The sequence below is a fragment of the Sinocyclocheilus grahami genome, unplaced genomic scaffold, assembly GCF_001515645.1.
Source record: "Sinocyclocheilus grahami isolate Dianchi unplaced genomic scaffold, SAMN03320097.WGS_v1.1 scaffold22.1, whole genome shotgun sequence".
Taxonomy (NCBI): domain Eukaryota; kingdom Metazoa; phylum Chordata; class Actinopteri; order Cypriniformes; family Cyprinidae; genus Sinocyclocheilus; species Sinocyclocheilus grahami.
In genome coordinates, this window is record NW_015505201.1 from 1178754 (window position 1) to 1192441 (window position 13688).

The following is a 13688-nucleotide window of genomic DNA, read 5'->3' on the forward strand; positions in this document are numbered from 1 at the left end:
GCACCACAGAAAATATAAACAGATCATGCAGAGTTAAAGAAAATCATTTTTAGAGTCAACATATCCTGTTGAAGATAACCCTCCAGAAGAGGGCAGCAGAATTTCACACTGAAGTGATAGTAAATGGACAAAGGGAGAGGGTCAGCACAGACTCTTAAAATACTTTTCTGTGTGACAAAGGATTTGAACCTTTGCATTTGTGTGATATAAACGGGGATCCAAAAACTCAAGGGTAAAACAAATCTCAATTCGGTGCGCTTTACCCCAGGCTGTTCTGGACCATCTGTGGATTCAGTATACTATAAAATGGTTTTGATGACAGGGCATCTGCTAAATGATGAACAAAATCTCATATTTAAAGCACTTGGGAGACAGATACAAACATTTCCATCTATCAAGTCAGCAAGATCCTTCCATTTTCAGTGATGTGTGGGCAAACTTTCTTTATTATTATTATTATTATTATTCTTTTCTCGCTTTCTTCATCTTTTTTATTGCTATTCGAGAGATACTTGCCGGATATGCTGAAGTAAAGGCACACATATATATATATATATATATATATATATATATATATATTAATAAACACAAACACAGGTAAAGTTGATAAATACTGTTGTCGGTATAAGAGGCGAATAATACATTGAGTATGAATATTACTGTACATGAATAGGTGAGACATTAAACACACTGTACAAAGACAACATTTTACAACTTTACATTGTCCGTAGCAGCTCACTATACATTCACCTGCCGTCTTTCTCACATACAAACATCAGAGAGATGAGCAATCGATCAAACACACATGAACTCTGGGGGGCCACAGGCCTTTTCAGACATTAAGGGGAGAATTCAGAGTTGAAGTGCGCAAGGTTTTTTTTTATTATTTGCCTAATGTATTTCTGCCCCATTTCTGCCACATGTATAAGTATAAGATGTGTACAAGTATAAGATGCTTTGTTGAATCATACTTATGATACATACTTAGGACTTATGATATAAAAAGGAAAAACAAATATTTACGAGATGAAAAGTCAAAATTATGAGATAAAATTCAACATCATAACATAAAAAGTTAATATGAGATAAAAGTCATCAGTCAAAAACTAACTGAAATTGACCCAAAAAATTTATACTTTTGACTTTTTATATCATATTTATGACTTTATAATAATTTTTTTTATGTCCATTTCAACTTGATCTGAAATATGACTCTTGGGCATAATTTACTTTTTATGTCATAATTTATCTCAAATATATTTTTCTGTCATGACTATGACTATCTCATAATTCTGACTTCCTATGTCATAATTATGCCTGTCATAATTTTGACTGTCATAATTGATTATCATAAATTCACCTTTTTCATAATTGACAATTCCTGTTATGATTTAGAGTATCTCAAATATGACTCAAATATGATCAACTATCTCATAATTATGACTTTCTCCGTCATGATTTATCTCATAATTATGCCTTTCAAATTTTTGACTGTCATAAAATTAATATTTTTTCACAACTGACATTTCCTGTCATAATTTAGAGTATCTCAAATATGATCAACTGTCTCATAATTATGACTTTTATGTTATAATTACATATTTTTGTCAATTATTTCAGTAATGACTTGTCATAATTTTTACTTTTTATGTCAATGAATTTTATCTTAAAATTATGATTTTATCTCATGAATGACTTATTAATCACTTATTTTATCTCATAATTATACATTATGTAATTTGAACTACAATTATATAATTTGAATTACAATTATGGCTTTTGATCTCACAATCATGATGTTTTTTTTTGTCATAATTTTTTTTATCTCATAAATATGACATTTAATGTCATAATTATGATTTAACAAAGCATATTTTTCTTCACAAGTTTTAGCACCTGATTCAAAAAGGCAGTGTAAACTAAATCTGTACTGCCATGTTCAAAAGAAAATGTACACAAACAGCTCTTGAAAATGAAATTTCATTTAACTGCAGTACCGGGACGTTAATTGCAGCAGGCAAATATTGGTGGGTTTTGTGAATAATACACACTCCATAATTAGCCTAATTTGCATATCCATAAAGGAAGTATGTTTGCACTGAAAATAATGACAATGACTTTATCGCCTGGTTAAACTGGATTATGGTTAGGGAATGCGACGTAGGTTTTCACACCAAAATACTGCGAGTGAATTCGGCCCTCAATGAGTCTTACCAAAAAGTTCAGAACAAGCCGCTTCATCATCCAGCAGCTTCTAGGTTTCCTCAAACACAGGTTTCGTATTGTTCCAAAGCAAAAAAAAAAAAACTCTAATACACGAAAACATTTGTTTTGATAAATGTTAAAGCCAAATGAGGTAACACCAAATGGCTCTTTTGCCTTGTCTTGTTCTTTAGTAACACTAATCTCAATGTGTTCAACAACGTCCTTACATAAGGACTTGTGCCTCAGGACTCTTACAAATTAAACTCATCCTTCATTTTAACCAACATAATTAGCATCGGGAGTGGTTGGAATACAAACACTTACGAGCCATCACTCAGAGAGCTATTTGTTTAAGCCGACATGATTTTTGGAGGTAATTTCCCAAGCTGATTGTTTTTGGAGGCAGGCCAGCGCGAGGGAACGAGCCGCTCGTGGAATGAGCGATCCAAGACCACACAAGAAAGAAAATCACTCGGATTTATCTTACACCGGCTCTGATCTGAAAAACAGCAAAATTAATCGGTAAATTTCCCCTTTATTCCGATGTCTACAAGAACACAAGATGTGTGCTTGCTTTGCTCTCTGTCCTGCAGAGATGCACGTTTTGGCCTCAATGCATCTTTGCAGCATTACACACATGCGCACAAACATAAAATATCACACTCGTTCTTGAGTTTCACAACTGACAAACTGTGCATTTGGAATTAATACAGATATATTTACAAATATATAAAACCACCCAATGAAGACACTGGAATGGAGGAGGCCAACCTCTTATAAAGGTCTATGAGACCTACGAAAGAACTGGGAGTGATTACCCCACTCCCATGACCACAGTATTTACAACACACATTTCCAAATCCTCCTATGAATTCCGCTCTAAACCAAACAGAGTGTATGGGAACCTCAGATGCTGATATGTTATGACAACTACGATTTTTTGCTGCATGTCACTACAAGCAGGTCATGTCATCTCCATTCAGGCTTGCGGACAAAATATCAACACTGGAAATGGATGGAACACCTCTGACTATATAAACACCTACGCTGACCAAACGACAATCTGTAATGGCGACACGAGGTGTTATTGAGGGACACAGTGACCTCTCTCATGTGTGTTTTCAAGTATTATCAGGAGCACAAATGCAAAAAAAGCCTTCTGTGTATACTTTTACCCATAAGATGTTCTACATTTAGCTAACAGCTAACAGCTAATACTTTATCGAGGGGCTTTTTGAATGACACTGTTAATTAGCGTTTTATATCAACAAGCACTTGTAATCATAACAGCCCTCTTTCTCGATGAGGAGCGGCCGAAATGTGTACGTCGGTCAGCTTTGAACGCTTCTAAAGGAGGGAACGGCAGATTCCTTTTGGGATCTGAGAGTTTGTATCCATATATCAAGTCCTGGTCTGAATCCAGACTCAAACTTGGGTTAGGTCTCTGAATTCAATATCCCAACTGAAGTCCAGATTGTTAGTTTGATGGGTAATGTGTGGGTTGAATGTACATACGAATGCTTTGTAGCGCACTGCAGCAAGATTTCTCTTCCGAGGACTTGAGGTTTTTGGTTGGTGGCCAGGAATTGCTATTGATTCTTGAAACAGATTCTGGCTGCTCGTCCGCACGGTCCAGTAGTCTTTATCTTTCCGTATGGCTAGTTGCAAATTTAGCCTTTAGAGACTTTGTCTCTCGGCGCCTTGCTCTGCGGTTCTGGCATTATTAGGTGAACAAATTGCTTGAATTCAGAGCAATAGTTTCAGTCGTAGTTCTAGCTCTTCGAGTAGTTTCTGAATATATGTTTTTCGGCCAAGCTGGGAAAGTTCCCAATAACTTTTTCAAAAAGAGCTGTTCAGGTGACCCTTAAATCAAGAAATAACCTGTCGGATTTATGGAGATTCTGAATTTTTGTTCTCAAATCGTATGTTCAAGCCTGCTTATTCTCCATCAGTTGTTTAGTTCTGAGTTTGGATAATTTCTGAATACTTTATGAATCCATCCAGTATAGAAGGCCACGTTCACGAAAATGGCCGGTCGGTTGTGTCGAGCACATCCTCTGCCGTTTATGCTCACGCCGACAATGACTTTACTGTTACTCTCTTGGCATACCAGAGGGCCGCCATAGTCTTTCTGTGAGCATGAAAAATACAAAAAACAAAAGGTAAAAGGTATAACAAAGGTAAAAGTGCAACCAAAACCATTTTAATGTGTTTCAGTTAGAAAACAAGATTGCATTTGTCTCAATATGTCAGCGATTTAAATAAGTAGCCATTCAACCATTCAAAAGTTTTGAGGTCGGAAGATTTTTTAAAAGTATTTTCAAGAAGTCTCACCAAAGCTGCATTTATTTGTTTATAACAGTTTTGTTGCCTTTTTTATTTTTTTTGCATAAAACCAATATACTTTTTGTGTAGGATTCTTTGATTAATAGAACATGCAAAATAATCACTTTTATTTTGAATAGATATATTTAAAACAATGCAGAAGTCTCTACTGGCAATGTAATGCATTATTGCATTAAAATCATTCATTTCTGACCAAATGAATAAAAATAAAACACTTACTGACCCCAAACTTTTGAATGGTAGCACATCCTGCAGAGAGTAAATCTAGTGAATAAACTCACCTCGCATACTCCTTCATCTCTCCTGCCACCAGCACACAGTTTTGAACTAGTGATCGGAATTGTCCCTTTGTGAAGCTGCTGGCATCGTTCATTGCTCACTATTGGCAGATTAACTCTTTTCAATGTTCCCTCGTGTCCAGTGCCTGAGAAAGCCAGAAAACACTCTATTAGAGACTATATTTGGCACATCTACTTGAATATGAACTCAGATTTGTGTGCTTTCCCTCCTGCTGTCACACTGTTACGCTATGTAGTTCCAAACCGCAAAAAGTTCCAAAATAATTTCATCATCAACATGAATTATTTTGGAAGCTGTTTGTTAATGTTGCCTCACAACAAAACTATAACTTTTTTTTTGCTCTCACATTTTAAATATTTGGAGCATTTTTGTGACTTTTTTCCCCCAAGCCCTGGTTAATTTCCAACCCTGCTTCCATTTTTACAATGTATTCTAGTGCTGTTCCTTGGTGTACACACAAGTTTGGGTAATGGATTCATGCTAATTATAAGAACCAAACTTTATGGTCAATTGAAGACACTGGGTGGTTGTTGTGTTAGGCTGGAAGCAAGACAGCAATGTTGTGTGCCTATAAAGCTGTCAGGTGGTGGGGAGTCTCTGAAGACTGGCTCTTAAGTTCAACCCACCTTTGGTCTCACCCCAGCCATACACAGAGCATATGGTGTCCTCCTGAATGCTGCAGTCCGCCACGGGCAGCTGAATAATTCTGACACGCTCTCTTGGGAGTGCAGGTCTGTGTGAAAGAGGAACAGAGAGGTCATTTCATCAACAACAAAGGAATAAGATCAGAGATGGAATATATTAATAATATACATATTGATTAATCGTCAGTTCTTACTGAGTCAGTCGGAGCAGAGCGAGACTAGAGCCTTCCGGGCCACAGATGACTTGAGAGATTCTTCTCTCCTGTCTGTGGAAGTCATTCTCACCCGACTCGTTCAAATGGGATATACCAAGCCAAACTCTGTACTCTGATAGGTCAGGCACACTAGGGGGGAAAAGCATATCATAAAAGTATGATTTCAAGTTTTGGGCATAAATTATTCAGAAATTAATTTGTGTGTGTGTGTGCCAGTAATTTAGTTTTGTATGACCATTTTCTCTGATCCTTAACATTAAATGGGACATTTTCTATGTCTTTCATGCCAACAGTTCTTCTTCCAGTAATTCTTTTTATAATGAGGTGCATCAGATATACTAGAAAACTGCATGTTTAAAATAAAATTTTAAAATAAAATAAAAATTTTTATAAAATAAAAAAGTACAAAATAAAATTTGCAGCCTCTTTGCAATTAAACATTTCAGAATAAATGGTTTTTGCAGCTTTGATTTTACAAATAGGAACAAATAGACTAGGAAGGATGTTACAGTATGATTTTGTAGTAAAATGAATCTTCTTATCTCAAAAGTTCAAGCTAAATTTGATTCCCCGTGATATGACCTCTATATTCTTTTTGTGGATATGTAGATATATGGATGTCTCATGCTATAAGATGCATGTTCTAAAACATCTGCAGCTTTGATTTGTTGGGTTACATGCTCAAGACAAATCATGGAAGCCCACTGATCACTGACCCTGTGACCCTGAGAATCCAGAGGTCACGGCCAGGGCACGATGGTGACTGTGCAGCAAGGCTGGAGATAATTACCATGACGAGAAGCACTGTCTGTCTGTCAGCACCCACTCCTCCCTGACCAGAGAACCTCCGCACCAGTGAGTGCTCCTGAAGAGACCGAGAGACATGAGACAGTGATGCATCTCCAACATGACTCTCTCACATTATAAAACATGACAGCGCAGGGCTTTACTTCTGAGGAGCTGTCTGAACACTGACTTCATGGACAACTGCACTTTATTTGGAGGGAATTTTACAGTCAATCTGCCTGCGATTTGCTTTTTAGGAAAACAGAAAATGTGTATACTTCTTGCTTGATATAAAGAAAGTGGATACAAAGATTTGGGAAACGCAAACACCCTGTAAAATTACTGTAACTTAACTCTTACTGGAACAGTAAAGACAAAATTGCTCTTTTTGCTGTGGAGTCAAGAAATCTGTAAATATGATTAAAAGATTAATATTAGACAAAACTACAGAATGTCACATTTTATTATTGGGTGTTTCAACACATAAATGTTTTACCAGCTAAAAAGATCAGCACTTTTAGAGTTCATCCCACTATCTGATGTGAGCATAAGTATTGCAACAGTTGCCTCACAGGTCTTTCTGACTGATCAGATGTGTCCTGTTGCATTAATTCTTCAGATATTAAAAGCAGGGAATGTGTCGTATCAGTTATATCCATTGCTTCTGCATTCTGAGTCTTGAATTCGATGACGACACACACAAACCAGGATGAAGACGAGGGAGCTGACTCTGAGAGAAAAGCAAGCAATTTGGATGCTAAAAGGAAAGAGGAAGTCAATTAGAGCTATAGCAAAAAAAAAGGGCATGGACAAATTTTGGAGACCGCCGGAGACATCAGCAGCCAACAATGACCTGATCGCCTGAGAAAAACAACAGCAGTCGATGGCAGACAAATCATAAAAGCTGTGAAAATTAACCCTAAAATACATGTCTGTAAAATCACCAACAACCTCCAGAAAGCTGGGTGATGCTCTGACAATCTAATCTCCGCAGGAGACTTTGACACAGAATCACAGATGCTACACAGCAAGATGCTAACCTCTGACCAGCACCAAAAATAGAAAAGCAAGATTAGAGTTTGCAAAAAAAATGAGTTTTGGAACAGAGTTTTATGGACAGATGAGACAAAGTTTAACCTTTCTCTAAGTGATGGGAAAGCTAAAGTGTGGAGAAAAAGGGAACTGCAAATGATCCCCAGGATACAACCTCATCTGTAAAGCATGGTGGAGGTGGTGTCATGGCCATGCATGGCTGTCTCTGGAACAGGCTCTCTCAATTTTAATGATGACTTAATGTATGATGACAGCAGCAGAATGAATTTGGAAGGGTACAAAACCATCTTGGCTACCAATATTCAAGAAAATGCCACCAGACTCATCAGAAAGCGCTTCACTTTGTATTCAGGACAATGACCCAAAACACCCTGCCAGTTCAGTCAAGGAGTTTATCAGGGCAAAAAAAGTAAAGTCTTAAGTTGCCCAAATCAATCTCCAGATTTAAATCCGATTGAACATGAATTTCACCGGCTGAAGAGGAGACTAAAGGCAGAAACTCCCCAAAACAAGCAACAGTTGGAATTGGCTGCATTAAAGGCTGGGAAAAGCATTTCAAAGGATGAGACCAAGAGTCTGGTTACGTCCATTGGTCGCAGACTCACTGCTCTGATTGCACGCAAGGGATCTACAACAAAATAGTAGCTTTTAATCTTTTACTGTACATCTGCTTTAAGTTCATCTGTCCCAATCCTTATGCTCACATTAAAATAGTGGGATGAACTCTAAAAGTGCTGTCCTTTTAATTTGGTAAAACATGAATGTGTTGAAGCAGCTAATAATAAAATGTGACATTCTGTAGTTTTGTCTCATATTCATCTTTTAATCATATTTGCAAATGTCTCGACTCCACAGCAAACAAAGCAATTTTGTCTTTACTGTTCCAATACTTATGAAGGGCACTGTATATATATATATATATATATATATATTTTTTTTTTTTTTTTTTTTTTTATTAAAGCCACATCAATAGAAAATGCTATTTACATGGAAGTCTCAAGAGTAGATTTTAAAATAATCATGATAACAGTAAAACTTATATTATAATATATAATTATACATTATAGAAAATATTTTTCTTTAAACAATTAAAAAATTAATTATTATATAAATTAATGTATAAATTAATTATATACAATTATATAAGCCCTTTTTGCTTGATATATTTACTTACAAATCTAAAATGTTTAATAAATAAATAATCACTAATAAAAAATAATAAAATAATAATAAAAAGTCATTTTAAAAACTGTCCATTAATGACATTTCTGACTAAAACTGTGGAATAAAATAATTAAAGCAGGAAATTCCAAATAAATATGCTTTATAGTCAATGAAGTCTTACTAAAATTACATACTGGTAATTCTTCACCTTTCAATAAATACATATGGGTAAGTCTTAGAGTTACCAATTCTAGTGCACCACAAATAATGTTTGTTAATGATATTATTTAACAATGTTATCTACATATTTTGCCAATTGCTTACCCTCTCTGTATGCTGACCATCCAGCTGCCTTCTTTAATCCGGACAGGCCAACCACCGACGATTCTCACCTGCTTGTGAACAAAACATGAGATCTTTGTACCCTCATCTGTAAAGAGAAGAGAAAAGACTAAATGAGAGGTGACATAGAAGTTTATCAGAACACAGAAAAACACACAAATTCACAATGTGTTTTTGAAATAATCTTTCTAATGTAATCTGAAGCAAAAGAATATCAGATGGAAATCTGCACATCTTAACAACACTTGAAAGACATGATTACCTTTTTGTGGTAGACTGTTATGTGAGGGCTCACCTAAAAAGGAAGGAAAAGGAAAGAAAGATTATTTTTGTTCTAAGCAATGAATAGGCATGAGAAATGAAAAAAAGATGTGGTCACCAGTGATGGCTGTTTAGAGTATAATTTGAGTTAAAGTGTGTGAGGTCTTTAGCATAGGACTAGTCTTGGTCCAGCATGTGGGACCAGTTAGACCTGAGCAGCACTGAAGCTTAACTTATGTGTGACAGAGACAGAGGGAGTGCTGACAGTCTGAGCCACCTGGACTTTACACTCTTTAATTAAACTGAAACCTCTGTGGAAAGTGTGCACATGTGTGTGTGAGTGATTGATGTGCCGTATGTAGATTCGTAACACATGGCCTACATGCTCAACACAAGTCTGCGGTGTCAATGATGAGAGTGCAAGTCAACAAAAAAGCATATGTGGGTACACAATGGTCAAAAATATGGTTATTGTCTGTAATGTATAAAGAAATCAACAGTCATGCTTTAATATAAGTAAGGATAGATGGGCTCAAATGAAAGTTAGTGACATTACTTGTACTTAAGTATAAAACTTCCAACACAAGTGTGTGAGAGCTGTTAAATGCTACGAACAATTGAGTGACCGAGTTCTTAACTGTTTAAAAGGTTGGGGTCCAAGGTTTTTTTTTTTTAAAGAAACTAATACATTTATCAGCAAGAACATATTAAAGTGATCAAAAGTGGCAGTAAAGACATTTATAATGTTGAAGAAAAGATTTGTATTTTAAATAAAGAAATGTTTTAAAAATGTCTATTCATCAAAGAATTCTGAAAATATTAAGCAACACATCTGTTTTCTATGGAAGCCTGTTTCTGCCACTGAATAAAAAGTTTACATCTCGCAATTCTGACTTTTTTCTCAGAATTGCGTGATATAAACTTGCTATTGCGAGTTAAGTCAAAATTGAGAGATATAACTGCCAATTCTGAGTTTTTTTCCTCACAACTGCATGATATCAATTCGCAATTCTAAAAACATATCAGTCTTTTTTCTCCTCAGAACTGGACTTTATAACTCGCAATTGCGAGTTTATATCTCAAAATTCTGAGAAAAGAAGTCATTTCTGACTGTATTTCTCGCAATTGCGAGTTTATATCCCACAATTCTGACTTTACATCTTGCTATTCTGACTTTATAACTCACAATTGTGAGATTATATCACGCAATTTTGAGAATAAAAGTTAGAATTGCGAGTTTATATCATGCAATTCTGAGAAAAAAAGTCAGAATTGCAAGATGTAAACTCGCAATTGCAAGAAAAAAAGTCAGAATTGTGAGACAAAAAGTCGCAATTACCTTTTTCTTTTTGTAGCGGAAACAGGCTTTCATAGTTTTCAACATTAATAATGATAAGAAATGTTTCTTGAGCATCAAATCAGCATATTAGAATGATTTCTAAAGATACTGAAGACTTAAGTAATGGCTACAGAAAATTCAGCTTTGCCATCACAGGAATAAATTATATTTTACCATTTTATTTAAAAAAAAACTGTTAATTTGAATCAAATAAAGCAAATAAAATACTTTTCTTTCTCATAAGAGACTTTTTATTTTTACCACAATCAAATCAGTGCATTCATTGTCTGACTGATTGAGACATTGGTGATTTTAATTCACAATGGTTCTAAACTAATTGTTTAGCTGCATTTCAGACACAAACTGGTTCAACTAATTTAATAAAAGTAACCATTTTAAACAAATAACTTACATTACGATAACTTGCAACTTTGCAGCAAAATAAATTTGATTTTCAAAATGTAGCCTTTTACACTTTTAATGGTTTCTTTTTTATACTTTTATGTTCTGATCTAACTATGCACCTCTGGTTATTGTATGGTGACATAGTTCATTCTAAATGAATAAAATACAGAATTTGATTCTATTTTAGGCAATATTTTTTTAGCATTTCACTTTTTGGGTTCAGTGGTTTACATTAGCCCCATATTCCTCAGCTTGTGTTAGACTCTTCATGTTTCAAGCAGCATTTTTAGTGAACCCAAAGGTCTCAATCAGGTTGTAATGTTAGCACAGACAACATGCTGCTCACTCACAGGGTTTGAAAGAGCAGTAATCCCAGGGGATGGATGAGCTGTTGGTATAACACCACGGGCCATGTTTGTCCTTGTCTGGGTTTCTGCAGAAGTTCCCCGCCTGTTCACCCATCAGCAAGTCCACATCTCTTTCATTACTGAGAACAAAAACAAATCTCATCATTACAACAGAAGATGTGCAGAGTGAAAATTAACATATTAATATAAACATTCAAAACAGGTGCATCATTCAGGCAAATCCAGGTCGTTTAACACGAATCAAGCAGTCAATCCAGTGTTTGTAACAAAACAATACATCTAAATCCATTTAGAAGAAGAGTCCAAAAAACATCTTCTTCCCAAAAGTTCATCTTAAGCCCCAGCTGTGTGGAGCTCCTCTCAGGAGGCAAGGTGAAGTATTTAGCTTGTGCATTACTCATGACATGTTTCCCCAAGCTTTTCCACATTATCACTCAGATTCAGGAAGATCCACAGATGCTACAATTCTCCAAACGTTCACCAGAGACCAAAAGTGCTACAATGAAGAGCACATGCATGGCACCAATGATTTTCTTGGCATGCTACTCTAGGGTTCATACAATGTAAACAATCTACGCCTAATGCCCGTCTAACAGTGACCTTTGCAACCCGGCCGTGGCAGCTCACAGGCTGTGGGCCAAATAAAGCAGCTGATTGGCTTTGATGTGTTCATGGAGAAGGGTTAGGGCGAGGAAAGGGGTCAGAGGGTGGCTCTAAAGAATCCCGTTCCAGCTGGGTTGGCCTGCCTGCAATTTTTAGGGAATTGAGTCACTCCAACTGCTCCACATTTACCATCAATTAGAGCTCTTCAGAATGGGGGTCCTGCACTAAAACGTGTTTTTCTTCCTCAGAAATCCGTGAGGGTCTTATTTTCTCAACGAAGACAAACGCAACCTGACAATCCCTGAGCTTTGCATCAGTGAGCTGGCGGGGTTCTGGAAAGGTCGACCTTTGACCTGGAACTTGTTCATAAAACAGGGAAGTTATTTAACGCCACACATCTCAGGGTGAGTGTGGATGGCAGAAACAACACAGACCTTTTGCGGAAACGATTGCTCGACTCCTCTGAGACTTACACACGCACGCTCACTGATAATGTGCCAATGCATATTAAACACAGGCAAAATCATAACTGCATTAGAGGAAATAGACCACATCTGGCAGGAACAAATATAAACCCTTGCTATTTAACACTCCAGAATGGCTGTAAGTAACTGTGAATGCATATTTGATAGCTCCATCTGCTTACATATATTTTAAAAAACATGAGATATTTCACAAAGCATCTGTCCCATTTATTCACTCTCACCAATTTAACGACAACTTGCTGTGATTGACCCTTGAACCTAATGACTAAATGGAGTTTGTTCACCTTGCAAAGCGGCACAAAGGCATCATGGGATTGTCCTTGAGATCCTGAATAGCAAGATGTGGACCTAGTTTGGTTTCCATGGAAACTGAGTGAATGTCCATGACTGAATCTATGCGCTGTACCGAAATAAATGATGGTTCTGCTTAATACTAGACTATGGAAAATTCATAGACAAAACTAAATGTGTGTCCATACTGAAGGACTGTAAAAAATCAGTTTCTTGTCTTTGAATCTGTGCATGCTATTTATTCAGTTTTAAGCTCAAGTGATTTAAAAAATCTAATATTTACTCTGAAATGAATACACACAGACATTTATTTTGCAGTGTAGACATGGATGGCCAGCTCTTACCTTTTACTGTGGTCTTTCCATGGAGCACAAGGGATGCCAGAGCGTGTTTTTGCCCGTTTTCCATTGTATGTGTCACCAATGCCCGTATAACACTCTGAAACAACATAGCCAGACAAAAAAAATGTTCAAACTAAAGCAGATATTATAAAGGGGTTGTGCAATAATAGTAAACAACAAAATTTTCTGTGAGTGTGCTTGCCGATGCAAAACTCACTATGATATTTTGTTACTTTTTTACTTACGTAGATATGGGTCTGGTCCCTCATTAAAATTTAATTTGACTATTTTTCAGGCAAAAACTCTACATAAAGTTGCTTAGAAATTAATATCACATTTTTCCTCAACCAGTTGTCTGTTTAGTATTTTTTATATACTATTATAGTATTTATTAATATTTTGAATATTAAATCTTCAGTTTCCTTTTGAATTTTAGTTTTAGTAATTTTTTTTATGCCATTCTGTCATTAAAAAAAAAGGAAGTTATTTAACGCCACACATCTCAGGGTGAGTGTGGATGGCAGAAACAACACAGACCTT

General features: G+C 36.1%; 1 protein-coding gene across 1 annotated transcript in view; it reads right to left on the reverse strand.

Annotated features, from left to right (window-relative positions):
• Positions 1-1901: 1901 nt before the first annotated feature.
• LOC107559839 (hepatocyte growth factor-like) overlaps positions 1902-13688 on the reverse strand; it is a 28686-nt gene continuing 16899 nt past the window's right edge. The window contains exons 10-18 of the mRNA XM_016243831.1: positions 13152-13245; positions 11411-11547; positions 9318-9350; positions 9038-9143; positions 6501-6575; positions 5690-5839; positions 5478-5584; positions 4833-4975; positions 1902-4336 (exon numbers count right to left, since the gene is read on the reverse strand). Of these exons, the coding sequence (XP_016099317.1) occupies positions 4154-4336; positions 4833-4975; positions 5478-5584; positions 5690-5839; positions 6501-6575; positions 9038-9143; positions 9318-9350; positions 11411-11547; positions 13152-13245 (1028 nt within the window). The 3' untranslated portion in view covers positions 1902-4153. The remainder of the gene's footprint in view (positions 4337-4832; positions 4976-5477; positions 5585-5689; positions 5840-6500; positions 6576-9037; positions 9144-9317; positions 9351-11410; positions 11548-13151; positions 13246-13688) is intronic.